General features: G+C 42.5%; 1 protein-coding gene across 14 annotated transcripts in view; it reads right to left on the reverse strand.

Annotated features, from left to right (window-relative positions):
* The window catches only part of AKAP13 (A-kinase anchoring protein 13), a 309,763-nt gene that overhangs the window by 162,458 nt on the left and 123,228 nt on the right, over positions 1-24,077 (reverse strand). For all 14 annotated transcript variants that reach the window (XM_033100202.1, XM_033100201.1, XM_033100203.1 and 11 more), the window contains exon 3: positions 4,134-4,281. In XM_033100202.1, coding sequence (XP_032956093.1) covers positions 4,134-4,281 — 148 coding nt within the window. The remainder of the gene's footprint in view (positions 1-4,133; positions 4,282-24,077) is intronic.

The raw sequence follows: 24,077 nt of genomic DNA on the forward strand, positions 1-24,077 counted from the left end.
ATTCTGAAATCATGGTTTGCTTGGTCTAAATTCACATTTCATTTATAAAAATGAATACAGTAAGATAGTATTGCATATCGTTCCCAAAATTATCTTCCAAGGATACCAAGATTTCCTTATATTACTTCTCAGTCTTTTATAGGTCTTAAAAAATATATATCTCAGCTTCATCTCTGAAGGAAAATCGTAATTTAGTTAAAACGGAATCTGGGGTTGGATTTGTTTTATAAGAATAGAAAAATATGGCGATATTTTCATTTATAACAAAGGTTAACACCTTTTGTTTTTAGAGATGTATTTCCATTTCAGGCTGCATTTCATAGCAAATTATGTTCTTAAACCAGCCAATACATAGGCATTTGGAATGTAATATTTTATTATAAAACTTGTTTGTCTTTGTCTAGTGTTAATTAGTACAAAGATGGCTTATTTTCAAAAGAGAGGACATTGTTCTCAGTCTTCAAAATGTTATTAAAAATTATTACATATGTTAAAAGTAACATGGTCCCTGTAAAACAAACAATTCAAAAGCAGATAAATAGAAAGTCAAAGTTTCTACCTAACTGTCCCCTACAATGCTACTAAACACACATACTTTTCTTTATTGAAAAAGGGGGATTGTACCATGTCTATTACCCTTTAATGGTAATAAGGCAAGAAAAGACTAAAAAGCCTTTACAACTTCTTTATAATTAAACACACACATATAATTTGTTGTAAGCTGCTCACTAGAAAAAAACAAGCAAAAAAGTGAGAAAATACAGAGGTAAAATAATATCTTAAGTCAAAAAGTTTGTTTTGTTGTTTTTTTAAAGGAGACAATTTAGAAATGTCTCATTCTCCCCTCCAAACAATAAAAGGTTGCAGGTTTACATCAATTAACTGCCTTTTCAAGGTCCATCAATCATCTGGTTTTAGTCAAAACTAAAATATTACAAAACATTGACAGCGAAACACGCAGAGAACTCAGACAAATCAGAGCCAGCAATCTGCATGAAACATGACATTAAAAGCAAGAACAAGACACAAAGCTCTTTTTCTTCCCAATCAGCCAAAATGACTAGCAATTGCAGAGCTGGTCCCACGCGTGAGCAGAAAGCATGCAGAGACATCTGTCTCAATGGCAGCAGCTGCCAACAGACTGCACATTTACCCAGTGAGACGCACAGAGCAAGTACACACTTTCCAGGAAGAACCTTGACGAGTCTCACACTGCCCTCAGCAGACAGAGAGTCTGAGGCTGTCACTACAGCTAACTGACACACAGAAATCATCAAAGGTGGTTCTGGAAAGACGCCAGACTCCTGCCCCAAGCCAAGAATTCAACCCGCATGTGCACAACCTTTCTAGAAGAGTGGCTTCTGAGAACCGGGACGGATTTGGACGCAGTGGACATCGAGTGTCAGGGCTTTCTAGAACAAGTCTGCTTAGATGCACCAGGGAACAAAACAAAAATCCATGCCCTCGTAAAGTTGACACTCCAGTAGAGGCAGGTGGAAAATAAATGAGGGAAGTAAAATATATAGTGTGTTAGAAGTCAGTAAGTGCGATGGAGAAAAATGACGCAGAGAAGGGGAGAGGGACACAGAGAGGCAGCTGTGTGTTTGTAAGGTGGACAGGAAAGGCCTCACCAAGGTGCTGGACCAAGTCTAAGACGTCCACAAACATAGACCCAGGCAGAGTAATTCTAGAGTAAATCTAGAATATTAATTCCATGAACAAGAAATTCCAAACAAACTTAAGCCCCAAGTGCCCCATCCCGCCCCTTCCGCAAATTACTGCAGCAGGTGCAGCAGCTTATCAAGAGAACAGAAACATCTCATATATGGTAAGCAGAACAATACGGTCCACTCAGGAACCTCCGCTGCTTAAATCTTTTCCAGAACTTCTGACTCACTGGCACCCTGCATACGTATCGTCTCTAGTCCTCTGTCACCTCTGCTGTGATTAGGCATCTCACAGCAGCAGCCCGACTGAATTCAGGGGGATAGCAGCATATTCGGGCCAAAGGGGACAAGTTTGGGGCCCTGGCAGCATGAAGGAGAATATGGGAAATGGGTTATATCATAATCTAAGGGGAGGCGAGCTGATGAGTGGAAAATGAAGGGGAAGGCAGGTATTAGGACCCATGGCCCCGAGCAAACGCGTCAGGAATGAGTTCTGAGGACTCGGATCAAACTAGAGGACAGCAGCAGGGTGCCATATCCATTCTGGTTGGGACGAGGGTACCCGGAGTCCCCAAGTACCAAGAGGACACCCAGAGATGGGTGTTGCTGGAGAAGAGGGGGCACTGGGACATATTAAAGAGGGGTTAGGACAAAGGCGAGGGAAGAAATGGGAACTGGACTTCACACAGGTAGGCTGGAGGCAGGACACAGCTGGCAGGGACTCAGGCTGTGGCTGTCGCATAAGTGCGGTGGCTAGTGACTCTGAGGTGGCCCACCCCGACGGAAGGAGGTTGCCAGTAAAGGTGTAGAAGCTGCCGGGCTTGTCCCTGGCCACCCAGAGACTGAATTCTGCTGGGACTTGTGATTGAGGGTGGCGGCTAGGGCACAGGGCTACACCCTTACATGTCTGTCCTTTCTCTTAGCGTTGCTTACATTCACCTTCTGCTGTGCTTTTTCGCTCTCCCTCTACACACAAGCAACTCTCCCTCTCCCTTTCCCCCCCACCCAAATTTTCACTCCTAAAGTGTTTCTAATTCAGGAAGAAATAAGCTTCTAGCAATGACTCCCATTCCTGTCCTCTAAGAGCCCAGTCAGGACTGACTGTACCTGGGTGAGGACCTTTTCTCACCATCAGCCCACAAGATAAATGCTCAGCAGTGGTGATTCTGGAGGTACCTGCCAGACAGCAGACCTTTGCAAAGCTCCAGACAAGCCTTTCGGACATGGTACACATCACAGGAAACAAGAGGACTGGAGCTTAAGTCACAAAGAAGGATGCTTAACACTCTTCAGAAAAGGAACCAGTATCTACCCTGACCTTTCTGTTCGATTTCTTACCCCTAAAAATGGGGGGCCAGGAGGATATTCACAGTCACTGCGCCAAGAATATTTAAATCCTCTGTTTTTCAAAATCATTTTTGCCAAGTAGGAGAACAAATTCAGCTTTCAACTGTCATAACCCCAGTTCCTGAACGTGGTATAGTTGCCAGGATTTGGTAGGTATCATACAAGAAGCTAAAACACAGGCCATCTCATCCAATACCGGCAAGACTAGATAATGAAAGTACTTCATAAACTATTAGTTTTTCACATCATCTTTTTCAACAGAGTAGAATCAGTGTAATACAAAAATGCTGGTAAAAAGAAATGTTTCAATAAGAACGAAATCCACTTTATTCTCTAAAGGAAAAGAACTCAATTGTCAACACTTTTTAGGGGTTCCCCCGGCATGGGCCCTCTTTTGTATTCTGATGAAAACTGGCCACCTGCTAACTTTGAAACAAGGTCAATTAAGGAAAGAAGCTCCTCTCCAAATACAAATCAATACACCTCAAATGCTGGACCGGTCAGGAGGTAGTCATTACTCTACCAGACTTTTCTGTGGTGACAGCAGTGACATAATAACTTTATAAAGAATGTTTAGTAAGTCAACACTTTCCTTTTAATTCCATTACATTTATAAATGCAACAGTGATGAAACACTCCTTCCACCATGAACTACAATTTCTTAATTTGGGGGAAGTTTGGCCTTTATGGAAGAATTTTTAAGTCTTTCCCTCAGGGATACGATGTGTTACTGTGTGTCACCTCTGCTTCTGTCACTCTGATATTCAGAATCAAATCTGCAGTCACACCACAGTACCCACCTGAGAACTTGCATCTTCCACATGTGCTGTACTCTCCCCCCAAATCTCAATATTCCAATAAATTCCTATTTTTGCTGAACCTGACTTTTTTATCTTTCGATTTATGACACCATTTTATTGCACTTATTTCTAGTTAGCGTCAGATTTTGGTGAAACAAGCAAGATATACACAAAACATTTTGAAATGGAGTTTAAAATGCCAACGTGACCACAGTTCTTTCACCCGGATTCATTCTTCCTGTCCTTCTATACTGACGAACAGAGTGAAAGCGTTCAAGAACCAGTGAAGGGCTGGTCAAGAGTCCATTCACACACTTACCAGGAGCGATGGTCTCCAGCTTGTTGGAACTGACCTTCCGGGTACTTGCGCAGTGATGGAGGGTGGAACCCGAAAATACCAAGTAAAACACTACATCATCTTCAACTTTGTCCTCTTCCGCGAGCAGGATAGTAACCACACAATCGCCCTAGGAAAGGGGAAGACGGAGCAAGTCTGCATTAGTGAGGCTCCCCTTGAGAGTCTGTCTTTTACAAAACATCAGATGTGAGGGAAAATCAAAGGTGTCAGCTACAGTGTGCCCCATTCTCGGACATTTATACAAACGTAAACACTGACTGAGTGCTTATCTGCCAGAAGGATTCTAGGCACTGAGAATACAAAATGACCTAAAAATAAGACCTCTGTTCTCTTTAAACTTACCTTTTAGTGGAGGTGGCTAGACACTCCAGTAAACCAACAAAATAACAGTTGGTATATTTACTTGATAAGTGGGAAACAGGGAGAAATCCAGGAAAGTTCAAAACTAAGGCAGAGAGGATGGGAAGGGATACTGATGAGTGACACCTGTATACTCCGGATGCCCCTTAACCCCTATGTTCCACTTGCAGCAACAATTCTCTAAATTCTACATCCGCCAAATCACTGCCAAGTCCACCCATTCTCCAGCAAGGGTGGAGAGCTAGAGTCTAACAGAGTTGGCCTGGAAATGGTCGAATGCAAAGAGCAAACGCGTGGGCTTCAGACAAATCTGGGTTTAAACTTCATACACAAAAACATGACTTAGAATCCTCTAAACCTGAGTTTCTCTGACTATATAAGTGGAGATAATACCTTCTCTTCTTACAACTAATACGTGAAAACTCCTGGACTATATTCAGCTCTCAGTCTATGATAACATTCTTTATCTATTAGGGTGGGAGGGTCACTTTTCTTACAGTTTGTGTTTCCTGACCATCTGGAATCCCTACTCTTCTTTATTCATTCACTGCCCCCCTCTCCCATTAAACCCTTGGAATCACACAAAAATCTTGGGCCAGTAACCTTGCTCAGGACTCTGCAACTACTCAGAAGTTAAAACATCTCTGTCCTTTATTTGCAAATATTCTTCTAACAGTTTTTATGTTAAATTTTTAAATCGAGGTCAGTGGCTACATGATAAGCATATTCTATGAAATACTATCCTAATCACCAATCATAAACATATCATTCATGTCGTAACCATAAACAAAAGATTTTAAAGCACTGAGGTTCAGTTTTGTGTAAATCTGAGTAATGCACTATGGGAAAGCCAAGTTACAGAAAGCCAGGCCACATCAGCCTTCAACAGGGGAGAGAAGATTCTCCTTGTTAAAGCATGTTTGCCTTTCCATTTCAGCAAAGCAAAGCCTACAGGAGAAGCATGCCACCCGGTGGCCACAGCTTACTGGGCCCAGCAGCAAAACAAAGCAGCAGGTGGTGTTTCCTAAACACTGAAAACAAAACATCTTGAAGTCAAACCTAGAATCGAGTCTATTAACAGAAAAGGCTCCAAGAAGGTTGATTCTGGAAACAGAGTTCAAAGCATTTCCCGAAGCCCTCAGTGTCTATTTCTTATGTTATCCCCACTGCCCTGTTGAAGGAGCATTAAGAAGTCAGAATGAACTACACATAAGCTGTAACGTACTATATAGTACTATGAATGCTGAACTGGAAAGTTCCAAGGCAGCCTAACACAATAAACAGCACAGCTGGTAAAACAGAATTATCACCGACTTCAGTCACAATTTAGAACTATACTTTAGACTTGTGTATAAGTCCCTTTCTCGGAAACATATTTGAAAAGCTTAGACTGGTAAAATGTTTAATATCTTTTGGACAGAAAAACCACAGCCAGTTAAAATGTCTGCAGCACACATGAGAAGACCCAATTTCTCAAGGAACTGAAATACCATTATAACCTGGGGGACAAAAAAAGAAAAACCAAAAACTGTAAATGAAAGTTCTCAAGTTTCATCCTTCAGAGCACGGGTTGGCCAACTATGACCCATGGGCCAAATCCCGCCCTCTCCTTGGTTTTCTATGGCTCACAGCTGAGAAAAAGGTTTTTACATTGCTACACGGCTGGGAACAAAATCAAAAGAAAACTGTCTTTCACATGTAAAAAGGATATGACATTTGAATTTCAACGTGAATAAATAAAGTTGTATTGGAAGACAGTCGTGCCCATTTGCTCACACACTGTCTGTGGCTACTGTTGCACTAGAATGGGTCACTGACGAGTTGAGTGGTTGCCACAGAGACATATGGCCCTCAAGCCTAAATTACTTACCGTGTGGGCTTTTACAGAAAAAAGGTTTTTTCACTGAGATCTCTAACCTGGAATTCTAAGACTATTCTTCCTTTTCTAGATCAAGGATTTCCTCTCCACGGGAGACCCCAGGTACTAGTGGTATCTGGAACCTCCTTCTAACGGGGGACAGGGGAGATGACTAACAGGTAGTTGGAATCCTTCTAACAAAGCTCTCAGTCTCAACCTCTTTTTTCATTTCCAAGACAAAAGTAAAGAAGTTTCAAATTGCTTTCATAGCTTTGTTGAATAGTTTGTTTTTTTAGCATTTAGTCCAACTACCCCAAATGTGAAGTAGAAGGGGACACAGAGGCCTCATTCACTTCAAAGCCACTTGAAATTTAGATTCCGAAGGCACTTGGAACTCAAGTACCTGTTTTCCTTGAAGGAATATCTCTGCATTCTGATAAAGTCTCTGAGAGCAAACATCCAAAATTCTTACTCTGCATTTCTACCACATGACTCCAAATTTACAGCAGGAGTACCAGGCACCTAGTGTTACTTCAGATGGCCTGAAAGCTTAAGCGAGCAGTGGAGATTCAAAAACAAACCCGAGAAACAGACCTCAGTCAGAATTTTTGTGGCGGTGGTTGCTTTAATTAGGCCCTCCTTCAGGCATACCCTTGCTAAGTGATTGTGTTGCTGCTCCAGCCCCGCAGATAAAAAGATAAATCAATCTGACTCCCCTATTAACAAGTCTGGCATGTTTCTAACTACAACAGATAAACTTATTAACAAGGGCAATCTGAAAGACATTCTTGATTGATATTTTAGTTTGGTCCAACCCCAAGAAGAGAATGTACCTACATCTCCACTTCTCCAATAATCTAAACTCAAGAAACAGAGCGCTACCCTTACAAAGGTATTTTCATGTGTCTTCATGAATGAACCTGACAATTTTTTCAGGGCCTTAATTAGTTTTGCTGACAGATGACATAGGAACTCACAGGAAAGACAATCTATACTAGACCCTATTTTGTAAACACAAGTGATCCCCAAAATATAAAATGCATTTGTCCTAAATGCCACCAATCAATCCACTTATTTACCAATAAAAACAGGGTTTTAAATGATAGCTAGGGTCTCAGTTTTCTCATTTTAACTAATTTAAACAGTTGGTATAATAATGTATGAAAAGCACGATAATCACCTTTCTATATATTGAGTAATAAGTTTAAAAAATCCACCTAAGTCTCTAACCTGGAATTCTAAGAACAGACCTTTCCTTTCTAGATAAAGGATTTCTTCTCCACATGAGGCCCAACTTCGCACTTGGAGACAGACACTCCATGACCCGAGATACTAGTTATGAACGGGGCCTTCCTTTAACTGGGGACAGTAACTTGATTAGGGGAAAAATAAAACAGCGATGAGAAAGGCATCTGAGGGACGGGAGAAAGTGAATTGCAATGTGGGGATGGGTGGAAGGGACGGAGACTTGGAAAAAAGCTGTGACATGGAGATCAGGGAAGTGAGACAGTTAGGAAGGTTTGTGAGAAGGGTGTATGGTGCAAGAAGGGCTGGAGCTGAGGTCTTAGAGGGCAAGGCGTGTCTGCAATAAGGTTTTTGAAGGTGGGCGCCAGCAGCAGCAAGGTAATTGCAGTGGTACGCTAGACCTGGCTTGTACAGGCTCATGAGAGCTGACTGTTGTCTTTTCAGATTTTCTGCAAGCCAGTTGTTAAATAAATGCAGCCATTAAAAATTAAACGACATAAGCTTATAATTAAAATGTTAAAGACAAATGTAATAAATACTCAAAACTCATCACTTTTTCATTATTTTTATCACGTCCTGATATTATCTATGCTCTTGAGGTTTGCATCTATTGTGTCTACACGGTAGGAATTCTATTATAAAGGTGACTGCGTATCTTTTACCAGCAAGCATCTCCTGCCAACATTGCATTCAGTGATGTGGCATAGATAGCATGAAGTAAACCATTAGGGGAGTATTTACACCACTGAAATTGGCAAATGTTACAAATCAGAGGCACCCCTCAACCCCCACCCGCGCTTTTTAACCATCAAATCACTGAGAACAGGTCAGAAGGTGGCAGAGGGAAAAGGGGAGAACTTCCACAGGGAAATCAAGGGTTTGCCATGGCAAGCCCAGTCAAGAGGGGTCACAGTTTATGAGGCATAAAAGTGGAGGGCTTGCTACCGTGTTTCCCCAAAAATAAGACTGGGTCTTATATGAATTTTTGCTCCAAAAGATGCATTAGGTCCGTAAGACGCGTATTTTCAGGGGATGTCTTATTTTTTCATGTACAACAATCTACATTTATTCCAATACAGTCATGTCACTTGTGTAACATCATGGTGACGTACTAAAGCTGCCCGTCTGGCTGACGATCTTAACTGGGGCTTCTTTTCAGGGTAGGTTTTATTTTCGGGGAAACATAGTACAAGAGAAAAGCGTAGGCAAGTACAAAGCATCTCAGGTTCTGGGAAACAAGTGCCGCCACTGTCCTGCTCAGCACAGGTCACTATTATCACCACCTTCAGTCACTGTGTTTCCTAACTTTCCAACTTGGCTTATAACTTGTTACTGTAGCACAGTGGTTAAGAGGATGGTACATCCCTTTCTCGCTGTTTAACCTGGGGGAATGTTAAATTCTCTGTGCCATAAGCGAGGACAATCATACCTCCCTCATTAGGTTGTTGTAAGAGTTAAATGATTGAAAAAAGTAAGACACCTGTAGCAGTGCATGGCACATCATAAGTGTTCAATAAATGACAGCTATGATACATTAGACGGAATGTAGAACAGGTGCAATGGACAGCATGGTGACTAGAGTTTTAACTTGGTAACAATACCGCATCGTGTATTTGAAAGTTGCTAAGAGGGATCTTAAAAGTTCTCACCACCAAAAAATAATTTTTTAACAATACGTGGTGATGGATGTGTTAACTAAACTTCCTGTGGTTTCACAGTATATGCATACACCAAATCATCGTGCCACACACCCCAAATACAGTGCCACATGTCAATCATATCTCAATGAATAACAATTATTCACCAGAATGTAAACCCCATGAGAGCATTTTTATTCACTGAGATATCCCCATTGTCTACAATAACTAGCAGATGCTCAAAACACACATTTGGGGGTCGGGGGGGAGACACCAAAACTTTAATAGCAGTTATTCCTAGACGGTCGTTGAGGCCAATTTTAATATGCCCCATGATTTCTTGTGTTTTCCAATTTTTTTAAATAAAGATTTTTAAATAAAGATACTTGAACCTATGTAGGTATGGGGAAAACACAGCCGTGTGTGGTATACACTGGGAGAGCGGTGGAAGGTAACATGTTAAAAGCAGCAAATGTTCTAGAAAGGTTTATCTCACAGCAGTATCCTAACACGGAAAAAGAGAATAGCAGCAAGGAAACCAGTTGGGGAAAATGTTACAAAAACACCACGAAAGGGAGCAGAGAGCTTCAAATGCTATGGAAGCAAGATGGTGTAAAAAGAAATCAATGTGAGACAGGCATTCTGTTGAACATAATTTGATGAAATATGGTCACTGACTGGATGGGGGCTGGACAAAGACAGGAAGAGAAAACACAGGAAGCGACATCATCAGAAAAAGTGGTATCTCACGAAGGATGAATGGTGGAGCCATGGTTGCGGGAAAGATCTGAGCACGGAAGCTTTCAGTGTCAAGTTTCGAATAACAGTTGGGGGGGATTGTAGCTATTACGATCCAACAGGTAGTTAGCAGCACAGACTGTCAGGAAAGGTCTGGGCTGGTGAGGCAGAGCCGACAGTCAAGCTGCAGGCACGAAGTGAAGCGGCCTGGGGGGTACACATTGTCCACGGTAACAGAGAGCCCGGGACTAGACCCTCGTGTTCCTACAGGGACGGCGGGAAGAAGAAACTGATCTGGAGAAACAGACCAATGAGGAAACACCAGCCAGAGAGGAGAAATCAGAGAACAGAGGATCAGTGACATCAAAGAGGCAAGGCTTAAAGGACTTGCAGCGTTAAAAGGAATGATTTTGAAACAACCCTCAGAACAGGCCCTGGAGGAGGGATCTGAAGACAGAAAGCAGCAAACTCAAGAACAGTTTCATTTTTCTCCAGTCTTAAGTGGGTCTTTTCACAACACACCATACATCTACCTGTTCCACTGCCTCAAACCCAGAAACGGGATCCTTTGGACGGAGAGGAACCTGAACTCAAACGCCACCAAGATTATGAGACTGACCATATTTCTCTTTATTTAAGGGCAGCCGCAATATAAAGTTCTTTAAGTTGTTGCTGCCAAGAACTTAAAATACTTTCTTGTTTTGAGTCTTCCAGAGAGCTCATTTGCTAAACTAAAATAAACATTACTTCCTAGATTCATGGTACAGTTAATTAACCATCATTTAAAATATTTCAGAGTTCTCTTTATTTTAACCATCTTGTTAATAATTCCCTCAGTAACTACAAACCTTATGGGAAGGTATAATCTAGGCAAAGTATAATTGTTCATCTGTACTAATTTGGTAGAAAGCTAGATTCAATTAATCAAAGTCAAAGGACTTACTGCTACCAAACATATATAAGACTGCTATCTATTAGTATTAGGATTATTCTTAAAATATAAATATTGGAAACTATGAATATTATATTAAACATGAATGCTGACATGTAAAATGAGCCTGAAAATGTCTAAAATATTTTATTACTTGAAACATTTCCTTTACTGCTATTTATTTTATTATTTCATTATTTTTTACTGCTAGTATAAAATTTTTATACTCCATCAAGTAGGTAAATTAGCTGAAACAGTTAATGGCATATTACTGTATTCATTACCTTCCTACTATCTACTCGTTATTCTGTTCCCATTTCCACAGCCTGAAGCTGTTCATCCATTCACGCTACATAAGCACTCGGTGCCTTCTGTTTAACAAATTCTGTCTCTGCCATCAACCAGGTACTAGAATTATAAACATTTCCTGGTGCCTGCCCTCCATGAACCTCGGCAGACAAGCTTATGCACAGGTTGCCAAGTGCTAAGTGCTATAATTAGCATAAGCGCCAGCTTCTCTGCGTACAGAGGAGATGGATGCCCAAGCCCCACCTCCAGGGGTATGGAAGGAACCTTCTGCGGAGAAATGGCTGCGCTCACTGCTGCTGGAGGCTAGGACAGGTCATCCCAGGCAGGAGCACACCTTCCGAAGCTTAGCCACTTCCACCGGGAAGGAGACTGTACCTAGTTCATCTTTGTAGACTCAGCATCTCTTCAAAGGGCCTCATCTACACCAAGTGCTCAATCCACGTTTGTTGGGTTGAACCAAAAACATGTCATCCGTGAAAGAAACAAAACTTAAAATACTACAAATAAGCAAACAACGAAATCTGTCTTATCACTTCCTTCGCTTCACTAAACATTGGCTGGGCGCTTGGGTGACGTAGGATGAGACACTGAGAATGTAAAGACGAGACAGTTCTTGCCCTTTGGGGGCTCGTAGTCTCTTAGGGGAGAAAGAGACATAAAGCAGCAATTGCAGCTGTACAAAAGCACTGCAGGAAAAGGAACAGGAGGCTGCACTGCACACAAGTCAGGGGAGGGAGGCTCCCCACGGGGTCATCTCCATCCAACACGGCCCGTTAGGAGCCAGAGGAACAAGAATTCTCTCGGGCCGGATTTCAAATTCTGTTTGAAACAGATGATCGTCGCCGTGAGTGGACAAAGCTAATGTGGAGGAAGAGGTGAAAGGCTGCAGAGGGAATCCAAAATCATTCAGGAAACAGCCGTCAGATCGGAGAGTTTTAAACACTGGATATAATGGAGCTAATAAAATGTCATATAGCAATAGCAAACTTCAAAGAAACATTGTCCTTCTTGTATTTCTGTCTTAGGGCCATCCCTCTGCCTCTTTTACACGGGAATTCATTCAAAAGGAGAATACAGCTTTAATTACAGGAGGACGCATGAGCTACATCTGTTATGCCTAATTTACTGGAGTGTTCTAGGAAAATAAAAGGCAAATTTGTAAGGCACAGTTGTGGCAAAGCCATATCCTGAGCATCTTTAAGATAAGAACTGACATCAATGTATGATATTGTTGCCATCGGGCTAGAAAACTAACCAAACATCTGCCACCACACAGGGAAGTGATGTAGAAAAAACATGGGGCTGGGAATAAGATCACAGTCAGTCACTTAATACCCAGAGACCTGATAGATAACCACTTGAAACCCATTCTGGTTGTCAGCAAAATGAACTTCTTCATACAATAGTTATGGATCATCAAACACGTGTCAGGCACTGTTAAAAACTAGGGAATAAACATGTAAGAGACAAGAACCGCGGCCTCACAGAGCTTCTATTTTAGCAGGTAAAACTATCAAATTATGAGACTTTAGTAACATCAAAGGGAAAGTTGTATTATAAAGAATAAGAGGGGTGGGCCTGCCCACTGGCTCAGGCGGTTAGAGCTCCGTGCTCCTAACTCCAAAGGCTCCTGGTTCGATTCCCACATGAGCCAGTGGGCTCTCAACCACAAGGTTGCCAGTCAATTCCTCGAGTCCTGCAAGGGATGGTGGGCAGCGCCCCCTGCAACTAGTAACGGCAACTGGACCTGGAGCTGAACAACACCCTCCACAACTAAGATTGAAAGGACAACTTGACTTGAAAAAAAAGTCCTGGAAGTACACACTGTTCCCCAATAAAGTCCTGGTCCCCTTCCCCAATAAAATCTTAAAAAAAAAAAAAAAAAGAGTAAGAGGGGTAAGGGATTAAAGTGTGTTTGAAGTAGAGGTGAGAGGCTGTTTCAGATAAGGTGGTCTCTCCCTTCAGCGGAAAAATATTCAGATACTTTCCACCTCCCTCAGAGTAAAGCCCATTCTCCAGACTGGCCCTCTTTATAAAGCTTTCCTAAAAAGGTGCCTCAAAGTACCTCAAGTAACATTAACAGAAATCCACTGAGAAATTTATTGGCTTTTGGCATAAACTATTAATAAATTCATTCCACAAACAGATTTCAGATGATTTCAATGTTAGAAAATATTTAACAATTTTATTTGACATTTAAAGTTACTTTCTATTTCAACCTGAGTCTATGAAATCCCTATAACCTGCCTTCTTCATTTTTAATCACATATGTCTATATGCCAGACCAAAGTACCACCTTTCCCAATGCTAACACAAAATGGTAACTGGAAATACTACTACCGTGTTTCCCCGAAAATAAGACCTAGCTGGACCATCAGCTCTAATGCATCTTTTGGAGTAAAAATTAATATAAGACCCGGTCTTATTTTAATATAAGACCAGGTATAATATAATATAAATATAAATATAATACCGGTCTTATATAAGACCGGGAATAATATAATACCAGGTCTCATATAAAATATAACATATAATAATATAATATCAGGTCTTATATTAATTTTTGCATTAGAGCTGATAGTCCGGCTAGGTCTTATTTTTGGGGAAACACGGTACTAACAGTAACTCATATTGTTTTCCAGCTTCATAATTTTGCAGCACTAAGATACACGGAAATTTTTGAGAGATTGCCAAGCACCACCTATTTGGTCCATGAAAATGAAACCAGCAGATGGCGCACGATAAAGCTGTTGAGTTCTCCCTAAGGTTGTAGAAACTATTCTCCCTAATGGGGAAGAATCTTCAAACTTCAGCTGGAAAAAGAATCCAATTACAGAAAATTTAGAAACCATTTAATGTGCAGTCCCCTTAACAGGAAGTGTTCCTTAGAAAGAAGAGAGTTTTTAAAACATCCTAAGAGTATAAGCTTTTTGTTTCCATGTACAATCCTGCCTCTGTCTATTCTTGTTTAAGCAAAACTAAATTGGTTGGAGGGTGTTGGCTGGTGGCTAAAAAAAAAAAAAAAAAAAAAAAAAAAAAAAATTGGCCTCTCCCTCCCACAAATGTTTCACAACTCTTTGGAACTACCACACTAAATAGGCCACCACTTAAAGAGACAGTCTGCCCTTTGTTACTAGGACGAGATATTTGGTTAAAATGCAGAGAACATAAGGAATTTTATTAATTCCTGATTGAAATTTAATCAAAGAATTGGAGGTGGTTGCATATTAGATAAATCAATCTCTCTCTTCCGGATCTCCCCTCCCAGACAGCAGAAGATTGAAATGGGGGGCATCCTGTAATGAAAATCTATCAATTTGAATTCTGTTCTCACCCATCCCACTCTTATCCACCCAGCTTCCTTTGTTAGTTCTCTAGGTTTTCCTCTACAGTCATCCACGGAATTGGGTCTCCAGGCTTCTAGGCTAGCCCTCCACACACTAGGTAGCAATAGAAGAGTCTCCCAAATCCAACGTGATCGAGTGAGTCCCCTGAAACTCTGGGAAGGGCAACAGGACACCCCACTAACAACTCCTGAGCATGTCCCTTCCGTTCGCAGCAGAGGCGCTCACGACCCAGCCGTTCCCCCTCCAGCTCATCTGCGCACAGAGCCTCTCCCCACTCGCTACAACCCACCAAGCCGCGGGCGGCTCAAGAACACAGAAGACGTTTAAGCCTCACTCTTTACTTGTCTCACTGCTTGGCCGTGCTGCTCCCTTTACCTGCCACAATCTTCTCCCACCTGACTGATGATTAGAGCAAGACAGCGAAGCTTGAAGACAATGCCTTTCTTTCCGGTGCCCGCCCTGAGGTGAAAGGCCTCCGGACTTGACCTAACACCGCGCCTCCCTCACCTCCTGCACCTAGATCCAGCTCTCCTCGACTGCCCTGAGCCTGCCCAGGTCGGGCCTGTGCACTGGCAGGAGCAGGGGAACCCAGCAGGTCACGTCGAGCCACACCTGCTCAGATCTCCCTCCCAAGGCACGATACAACTATGAGGCCACAGGAAAGAGACATGCAAGTGGGACACTGGCAACTACATCAAGGTTAAGAGGAGAGGCTGTAAGTACAGAACGGGAGGCCTGGCTCCAGGACGAAGACCATGGGCTTTGCAATCTCATGACTCTGACACCAGCTTCACCTGTCACCAGCACTGTGCTGGTTTCAGGAACTACCCAAATGCTTTCTGGGAACTGCTAGACTGTAAACCCTATCAGGGTAGAAATTTATTATGTTCACATATCCGAAGTGCATGAAACAATAATGGCTCTCGTCAAGTGGTAACTATCCACCAGCCCTGTTGTCAAGTCTCACACAGATTAGGGTTACCATTTAAACGCTCACCCACCATACAAAGTAAGTACTGGTATTTTACCAAGGTATATCAAGTATCTAGCATAGAACAGGCACAAAATAAACGTTCCCATCCATTCTCAAGTAAATAAAAATATCCCACATTTCAGTTTCTCCGTGTCTTTACTGTCCTTAAAATCTCTTCTAGTAAATCATATTTTTCCTCAAAAAAAAAGCCAAATAAAGTAATAAATTTTACTGTTTTTTGGTCTTAATTACAGGTGAAGAATTTTAAGTAGGTGGCAAAATTAGCTTTATGAAACCCTCTAAAAAGCAGTCACGGGAATATATAAAGAATACAAAAATCAATTTGTTTTAAAGGTAAATTATAAAGCTTTTTAAAGCTAGTTAAAGTTTCTAATTGATAACAAATATGGGCATTAAACAATCCACAGTACCGAAAAACCGTAAACATAGTAAAAAGAAATATTCTATCATTTCAGATTAAAACAGACATTTTCCTTGTCCAGCGTTACTGATAAAACCGTTTCACATAAATATCCAGTTTTTTTTAAAGCGTCAAATTTTTGAAAAGAAATAAACGAGCCTTATGCAAATCTAAGGCGCATTACACAGTTCCTGGCCTTCTTCAGGGAAGGCAGGAGGACCGGGCACACGGGCACACGATGTGCTCGGATCTTTCACGTGGGGACAGCATTTGACTGTCGAAGAGAGAAGGACTTACGTGAAGCACTTCTCAAAGTCCCTGGTACTTAGTCAGTATTCAACAAATGCTAGATATTGTTGCCCTTTTTCAAATAATATTTAATCCCCACAAAAACCCTGTAATATCGGTATCCACCTGCTGCATCTTACAGATGGAGAATGCGAGGCTCCGTCAGTGGGTTCCTACTAGCGCAGGGATGTAAACCCACATCCACGAGACTCCTCAGCCCCTGAACTCTGCTCCACAGGAGTTCTCACCCTGTGGCCCCAGGACCAGCAGCAACACCCCCCCCCCAACCCGTCACCCCCAGGGAACTTGACAGAAATGCAAATTTTCAGCCTATTTTTGGCTCATGGTGAAGAGGAAGGCCCACTTTTAATTCTGAGACTTACAAAGTAAAACACGGACAGCATATTTGGTGGCAAGGGTACAATAAGCAATTGCAAAGCGATCTGGAAAATGGGGGTTTGTGGAGGAAAGCTCCTGGCTATGGAAAACGCCCACAGCAACAGCTTAATGTTATGCTGCCTGGGCTTCTGCTAACCACACAGATAGCACGAACCAGACAATGTTGGCCAAACCTAATCTGCTTCAAGTAGAATTCAGGGCTGTGGGAGGTGACCGAGAAGGAACTCGTGTTGGTAAGAGAAGGGGAAGAGCACGCCTGGCCTGTAACTAGTTCAAGAAGTTGACAGGAACGGTAGGAAATGAGCCCACAATCAGACTGGTGGGTCCCATGGACCAAAAAAGGACCGTACCACTGCCTGAGTAGTAAGATAAAACTCCCATTTCCTTCTGTGGACATAACAACGAGAGACAGCTGAGAATTCCACCCGAGATGCCAGATGCTCCGTACATCACAAGGGGGCAGCAGTTAATCCAAACAGAGCTTTGTGAAGGGCTCCAAGGATGCACGAGGGCCACTGGCTTTCTTAGTTTAACAAAGACGAAACAAACAAAACTCTGGGTACAGATAAGGGTCTCCATATGACAGGGAAGGACCCAAAGTCAATCCCCACATGAAAGGAAACAAACCAGTCTATAAATCAATCAATGAATGAGTGTACCTTCAGGAAAGTGTAATTTCTACATCCCTGCTGATATATATTCCTAATGTTCTATTTATGGATTTCTGGATTCCAGATTCAGTGGGCGACTCTATGAATGCACCTAACAGTCTCATCTCAGACGGCACAGAGAATTCCAAAGACGGTTACGAAACTCCTCAGCCTGACAAGCAGACTAGAACTGTATCTAGTCTGTAAAATAAGAAAACAATTCCTTCTAATTCACAGAGCAATAAAATGAGATGAATGCAGAAAGAAGCAAACAGAGAGAGTTCCAAGTACACAGGCCGTATACAACACAGAAATATTAAACAATTTGGGTTGAAATTCAGTTTTTCACCAAGTGTTAGTCCCAAATTTCCTCGAGGTCCTATCTCAGGGGTCAAAGGAAAGTGACACTTCTGTCACTGGTTCCAGGACACAAAGGCCCCGTGTAATTTCATCTCTTGACTGATGATTTACAGTGGCCTTGCCTTTGGGGTCATAAATCTTTACCAAAAAAGATCTCGTCTTTGGCTAGACTTTTATAACCATTCACACATGGAACAAAGCTCTTTCCATTTTTAATGAACACTTTTAATTAACTAATCAAAAACACTGAGCACCTATTATGTGTAAGGTACTATGATAGAAGCTGAAGTCAAAATGAGAGCAATAAAAACAACTCAAACGCAAAGTCTCTGCCCTCAAGATGCACCCAGTACAGTAAGTGGGGAAAGGCACGTGAACAAAATGTGCTCATTTACGGTGTTTGAGGTGTTCTAGTGAAGTCTGCACAGAGGAGGTGGGGCCTGGTGGGAGGAGTGACAGATTCCACAGGAGGTTGAAGGTTCAGGAAGGCTCCATGGAGACAAGTGACAGGAAACCGACTCTGTAAAATGAGCAGGGGGTGGGGAATGGGGTGGAGGGGGTTACCGTGTTTCACAGAGGAAGAGACGCGAAAACGGTTTCCCACGGCTGGAGGCTGCACACAGAGCTGGAATTGGTTTACCTGAAGCACCACTGAATCTGCACGCAGTCCACAGCTGGGAGTTTTAAACTCCCACATGATGACTTCAAAATGTTTTCATTTTTTGCTGCCCCAAAATAAGTTACAGAAGCCTGTCTACAACCTCATTCTAAAACCCTTTTATCAGTTCCATTTGCATAGTGACCTGCTCTGCTAACTAACTACAAAGCAGATCTAATTATTCAGAACTACACACGGAAGAACACATGAGAAATCTTAAATTACATTTAAAAATACTGTGAAAAATAACATGAAGCATTAGCTCCCTTAACAGACTTGACTGAAAATCACTGCTACTTCTTAATGAGATAACCAGCCGTATTCAGTTGTACACATCTCGATATTATTTCCAGTCAATAATCTAGTAATAATTTACCCAGAAATCTAGCCTTAAAAAGAAGTCACACATCTGTCCTTTTGAAATTACATCCTACTCTGGCTGGCCCTGTGGCTTAGGCAGTTGGAGCTCCATGCTCCTAACTCCGAAGGCTGCCGGTTCGATTCCCACATGGGCCAGTGGGCTCTCAACCACAAGGTTGCCGGTTCAACTCCTTGAGTCCCACAAGGGACGGTGGGCTGCGCCCCCTGCAACTAGCAACGGCAACTGGACCTGGAGCTGAGCTGTGCCCTCCACAACTAAGACTGAAAGGACAACAACTTAACTTGGAAAAAAGTCCTAGAAGTACACACTGTTCCCCAACATAGTCCTGTTCCCGTTCCCCAATAAAATCTTTAAAAAAAAAAGAAATTACATCCTACTCAATCATATGATTTCCCATGTTATCTTTACCATCAACCACGACTGATACGTTAGCAGTCAGCCATTTTTAAAGTCCTAAACCTGCCCAAACGGCTCTAATTTAATTCACAAGAAATGGGTGTTCAAAAACATCCTTTTGTTCACTTGGGTCATGTTTACACTTCAGAGTGTATCAGAAACATCTGAAGGCCTTACTCAGAAGTGGCTCATTGGGTCCCACCTGATTCAGCAGATCTGGGGTGGGGCCTAAAAATGTTCATCTCTGACAGTTCCCAGCGGCGCTATGCTGATGGCTGGGGACCACACTTTGGAAACCAGTGTCCCAGACCAACCCAGCTGCAGGTCGGTCCAGGTCACCCCCATACCAACCATCGCTGTGAGGAAACAATTTTGATAAGATCTATATCTTATATGTGAAAAAGGAAAAGCAAGCGGAACTCAGGGCTAACGACAGCCTCGAACTGTGTCTGTGCTATACGCATCAGGCTTCAAGTTACCAGGTCAAGAGAGGGCGCTACCACTTAGAGGACCTGATAGTGAAACCATCCTTACTTGTCGAGATGAGATAAAAAGGGCATGAGTTTTCCGTTCAAATCTCTGCTTCACCTCTTCCCAGCTGTTGCTTCACCTACAACACGAGCCTCCCAAGAGGGAGGAAATACCTTAGGTGGAAGGTGCTCAATACATGGTAGTTCCTCTCCACTTTCTAAGCCAACAGGGAAAGAACAGGCGACACAAATGTAACATATGCAAAAGATGGAAGAGGAAGCCACACATAATTATTATCTGCTTTCACACCAGGTCAAAATACAGGAGAGGTGTGTCCTTAAAACTACCCAGATTCAAAGCTGCTGTACGCACATCTGGGCGTTGTGCTTCACACACACCCCGATTTAACTCCCACTACCACCCTGTAGGGTTCTTGTAAAGACGTGACTGTGCTCCCTCAGGTTCTACAGACTCCCCACTCGCTGGTGGCACCCCACTGCCCCGCTGAGCCTCATGGGTCACACGTGTGGCTCTTCGATGCTTCCGGTCATCCCACCGGACACGATCCCTCAGCCCGCCCTTTGGAACAGCTGGCTCCTTCTCAAAGCCCACTCGGAACGGCGGGACCCACCGGACACGATCCCTCAGCCCGCCCTTTGGAACAGCTGGCTCCTTCTCAAAGCCCACTCGGAACGGCGGAGCAGCCAAGGGACGGGCCTGCTCACTCCGTGGTCCCCACCTTCCTCTCCTCTCCCAATCAGTGTTCTCTGGGTGCTACTCTCACCATGTCACTACCGGCCTGGCCAAAACAGCTCCAGGGCTCTCCATCCTGCTGTGGAAACCCTCGTATGCCCTCCCTACCTCAGTGCTGGCCGACAGACTTTTCTGCAGTGACGGAAACACTCTATTCTCTGCACTGTCCAACAGGGAAGCCACTAACCACGTGTGGCAACTAAGCGCATTGCATGGGAGGAACTGAATATGTTTTATTTCATTTTAATTACTATATTTTGCCGTGTATGCGTATAATGCACACTTTTATTGCCCAAATCTGTGAGGGGAAAATAAGGGTGTGCATTATACATGGGCAGTACTAATTCCTTATCTATATACATGTTTTTAATTCTTTTATTTATGCTTGTGAGTTAAAAGTGTCATAATAAATACATGCCAAAAAAAAATAATAATAATACATGCCAAAATTCCTTTATCATACAAAAAACACGTACTTAAATATAAACAAATAAAATGTGAATTAAAAAATTAAAACGGAAGTTTTTTTCCCCCTGAAAGTTTGGGCCCTAAACGTGGGTACGCATTCTACACGGCCAGGTGGGTGCGCGTTAGCCACCTTCAGCTAGCGACACTACCAGGCACAGAACAACTATCTATGGAACCTCATCTCCAAGTGTCCTCCGTGTGAACTGTGCTCTCCCGTCAAAGCCAGCTCACTCAGCGCCCCTGATAACACCACGTCAATGCCTTATTTCAAAGACTGTTTCCTTCCCTCCCTCTGCTCTCTGCTCTCTCCACAGCCGACCTCTCCAGGCCAGCCGAGCTCCCCATCTTTCCGGGAGGCTTGCCAGTCATTTCCACCGATGTGTCATCTCTGCTATGAACCATCACTGCCGGCGTAACTCATCTAGCTCTTGAACAGGCATTGCTTGTGCAGTCACATAACTCCCCCTGCACCTGAACCCCTGTTAAAGAATCTATTTCTCTAAGACCTGACAGTCCATTCTCTTAACAGGTACTTCACAAACACTGAATGAATTAAAGGTACAGAGCGTTATGTACATTTTGGTCATCCTGACAGCAAGACTTCTCTTCACTAGAAGCAAACGGAAATTCCATTTTTTCAGATGCTTGGGAAACACCAAGTTATTGTAAAAACATCTTGCAGATAGGTCCTGAAAAGTCACTGATCTATGTATCTTCTTCTGCTCTGAAAATGTCAAGGAAAAATAAGAAAATGCTGCCTGCAAATGCAAAACCTATTCACGTCCAAGCAAGTTTCTGGAGACTGATTAAAAAGTCCAACAGAAGGAAACTGAAGCTCTGGTTCGGTAAAACCATCAAAAGCGACGCTAAGGAACACTTGACTTCCGTATTTCTTCTGGCACTAGTGATAAAGTGTCATTATTTAAACACAGGCCGCAGATATGGCTGCAAAGGGCCACCAAGCTACAAAACATTGGAGCTGGCCCATCAGACACGTATTGTTCAGGCAATGGAAGGTAATTCATTTAAGAGATGTGACGGCTGATAAAGCACTTTGTAGGAGCAAAATGTAATCTAACTGCCAAGCAACAGGCACAGCCAGGTTATTTTCAATTCCTGCTACGAAAACCGGGATGGTAAAAAGCTGCCATCACCCAACAAGTCCTCTTCTCTACAATGAGGCAACTGAGAACACGAAGCTGGGATAACCTAAATTCTGTGGCCCTTCAAAAATTTGATTATTTATGGAAACTCATTCAAGAATCATTTTTTTTCAATTGATAGAAATTGTTAAACCTCTTCTTCTGAGCACGTCTCCACCCTCACCTTCTGTGGGTTTGGGCTCTGATATCTGTTCTGATTTTTTTTCACTATTACTTTCAGGTGTATACCAGTTTCAGGTGTATACCATAGCAATTAGACATTTATGCAACTTACGAAGTGATCACCCCAATAAATATAGTACCCATCTGACACCATCCATAGCTGTTACATTAGTTCTTACTATATCCCCTATTCTGTACTTTACATCCCCATGACTACCTTGTAACAACCGATCTGTACTTCTTACTCCCCTCCCCTTTTTTAACCCAGTCCCCCAGCCCCCTCCTCTCTGGCAAATATCATCTATCAGTTTGTCCTGTGTATCTATGAGTCTGTTTGTTTTGTTTGTTCATTTTTGTTGTTCTTTAGATTCCAGTGAGATCACATGGTATTTGTCTTTCTTTGACTTATTTCACTGAGCACAATGCCCTCCAGTCCATCCCTATTCTGACCCATTAGCACGCACAGAGCACATTAATCCACCACACAGAGTCCAAGTCTTCACCGAGGCTGGAAACGTAAGCCCAGAGTCAACCAGAATCCAGTGCGGTGGCAGGAAATGACTCTAGTAAGTTTTTCTCAAGATCTGCATGCGAGTCAAATGGAGATGCTTTTCTGGTCACCTCTATTTAAATGGGCTTTGGAGTCACTCACTGGATTTGACTCATAGAGGTCCACTAGAGCTGTGCAACCTTAGATAAGCGAGTTACTCCTTTGAATCCTCACTTCCCTGGCTGTCAAGTGGAAATAGTAACTAAACCTTACATATCTGCTGGGAAAATTATACCAGGGAATGTCTATTAAGTATCCACCACAGTACCTGTGCCAAGAGTGGGTTCTCAACCAATACCAGTACCCGAACCTCCTTTCCCTTCCTTGGAAAAGCAGATCACCACCATCAGAAACGGTCCCTATGCTAACAGAAATAATTATAATCATTAGATATTGTTTTGTACATTTTAAATAAAGGCCTCCAGCGACAAAGATATCCCTCTATTACCACGTTCCTCGACAGTCATGTCTGCTCCTCCCAGAAGCAGTTACATGCAAACACATTTAGTATTAAGGAAAAGGAAGAAAGGAAGGAAAATAAAATAAGCCACATCTGTCGGGGTTCTGGAAATTTATTTTGTAATTGGAATGGCTCTTCCCCTGGAAAATCTAATAAATGTGGGTTTTATCCCAAACATATGGCAGGTAATGATAATTATCCCACATGTAACCTTGGAACATGCCTTGGAGAAGAATTGACATCTCACATCTGAGAATATCTCTCTGGTTTTACAAAGCATTTCATTTGGAGGGGGCAACGCCTTTTGGCTTTCCTAAGGCAGACCTAGAGATGGGTTCAACAGACCGCAAATCTTGGGGACACGAAAAAAATAAGTTTATAACGTTAGAATCTGAGAAGTGCACCCCAAGTTTTCCCTCTTTCAATGTGTTCTTAAGGTCATTCTAGTTAGTGAATCATCACCAACACAAACCTTCTTGATCAGTGTTGGCCAGGGCCATTCATTAACCACAAAGCACCTGTGCCGAAGGGAACACTTTGAAACCAGGAAAGAGCATTATTCTAATTCGGAAAAGCATTCAAAGAGCTGCAAGAGCTGTGAGTTACAAGAAAAATGCCTATTGTTTCAGGGCCTTGACCTTCCTTTCACTAGTCCCGGCTAAGAAGTCACCCATCCTCCTGAGGAAATTATAAGTATAAAGATAAGTATCCCACTTTAATTCATTGGGATGGCTATTACCGACTTCCCTACAGCAAAAATTAGAACACATGTTTATTTTGACCCCCTTTTCCACTTGAGGGATTCAAGTAATAACTATAAACTATTCTCCAATGTGTCTATGCCCCAACACATTACCTGTTCACTCCTCTGAAAAAGGAGCTCCACGCCATCTTTTCAAATATCTCTCTTCCAGTCTTCCCTTTGC

The sequence above is a fragment of the Rhinolophus ferrumequinum genome, chromosome 28 (genome assembly GCF_004115265.2).
Source record: "Rhinolophus ferrumequinum isolate MPI-CBG mRhiFer1 chromosome 28, mRhiFer1_v1.p, whole genome shotgun sequence".
Taxonomy (NCBI): Eukaryota; Metazoa; Chordata; class Mammalia; order Chiroptera; family Rhinolophidae; genus Rhinolophus; species Rhinolophus ferrumequinum.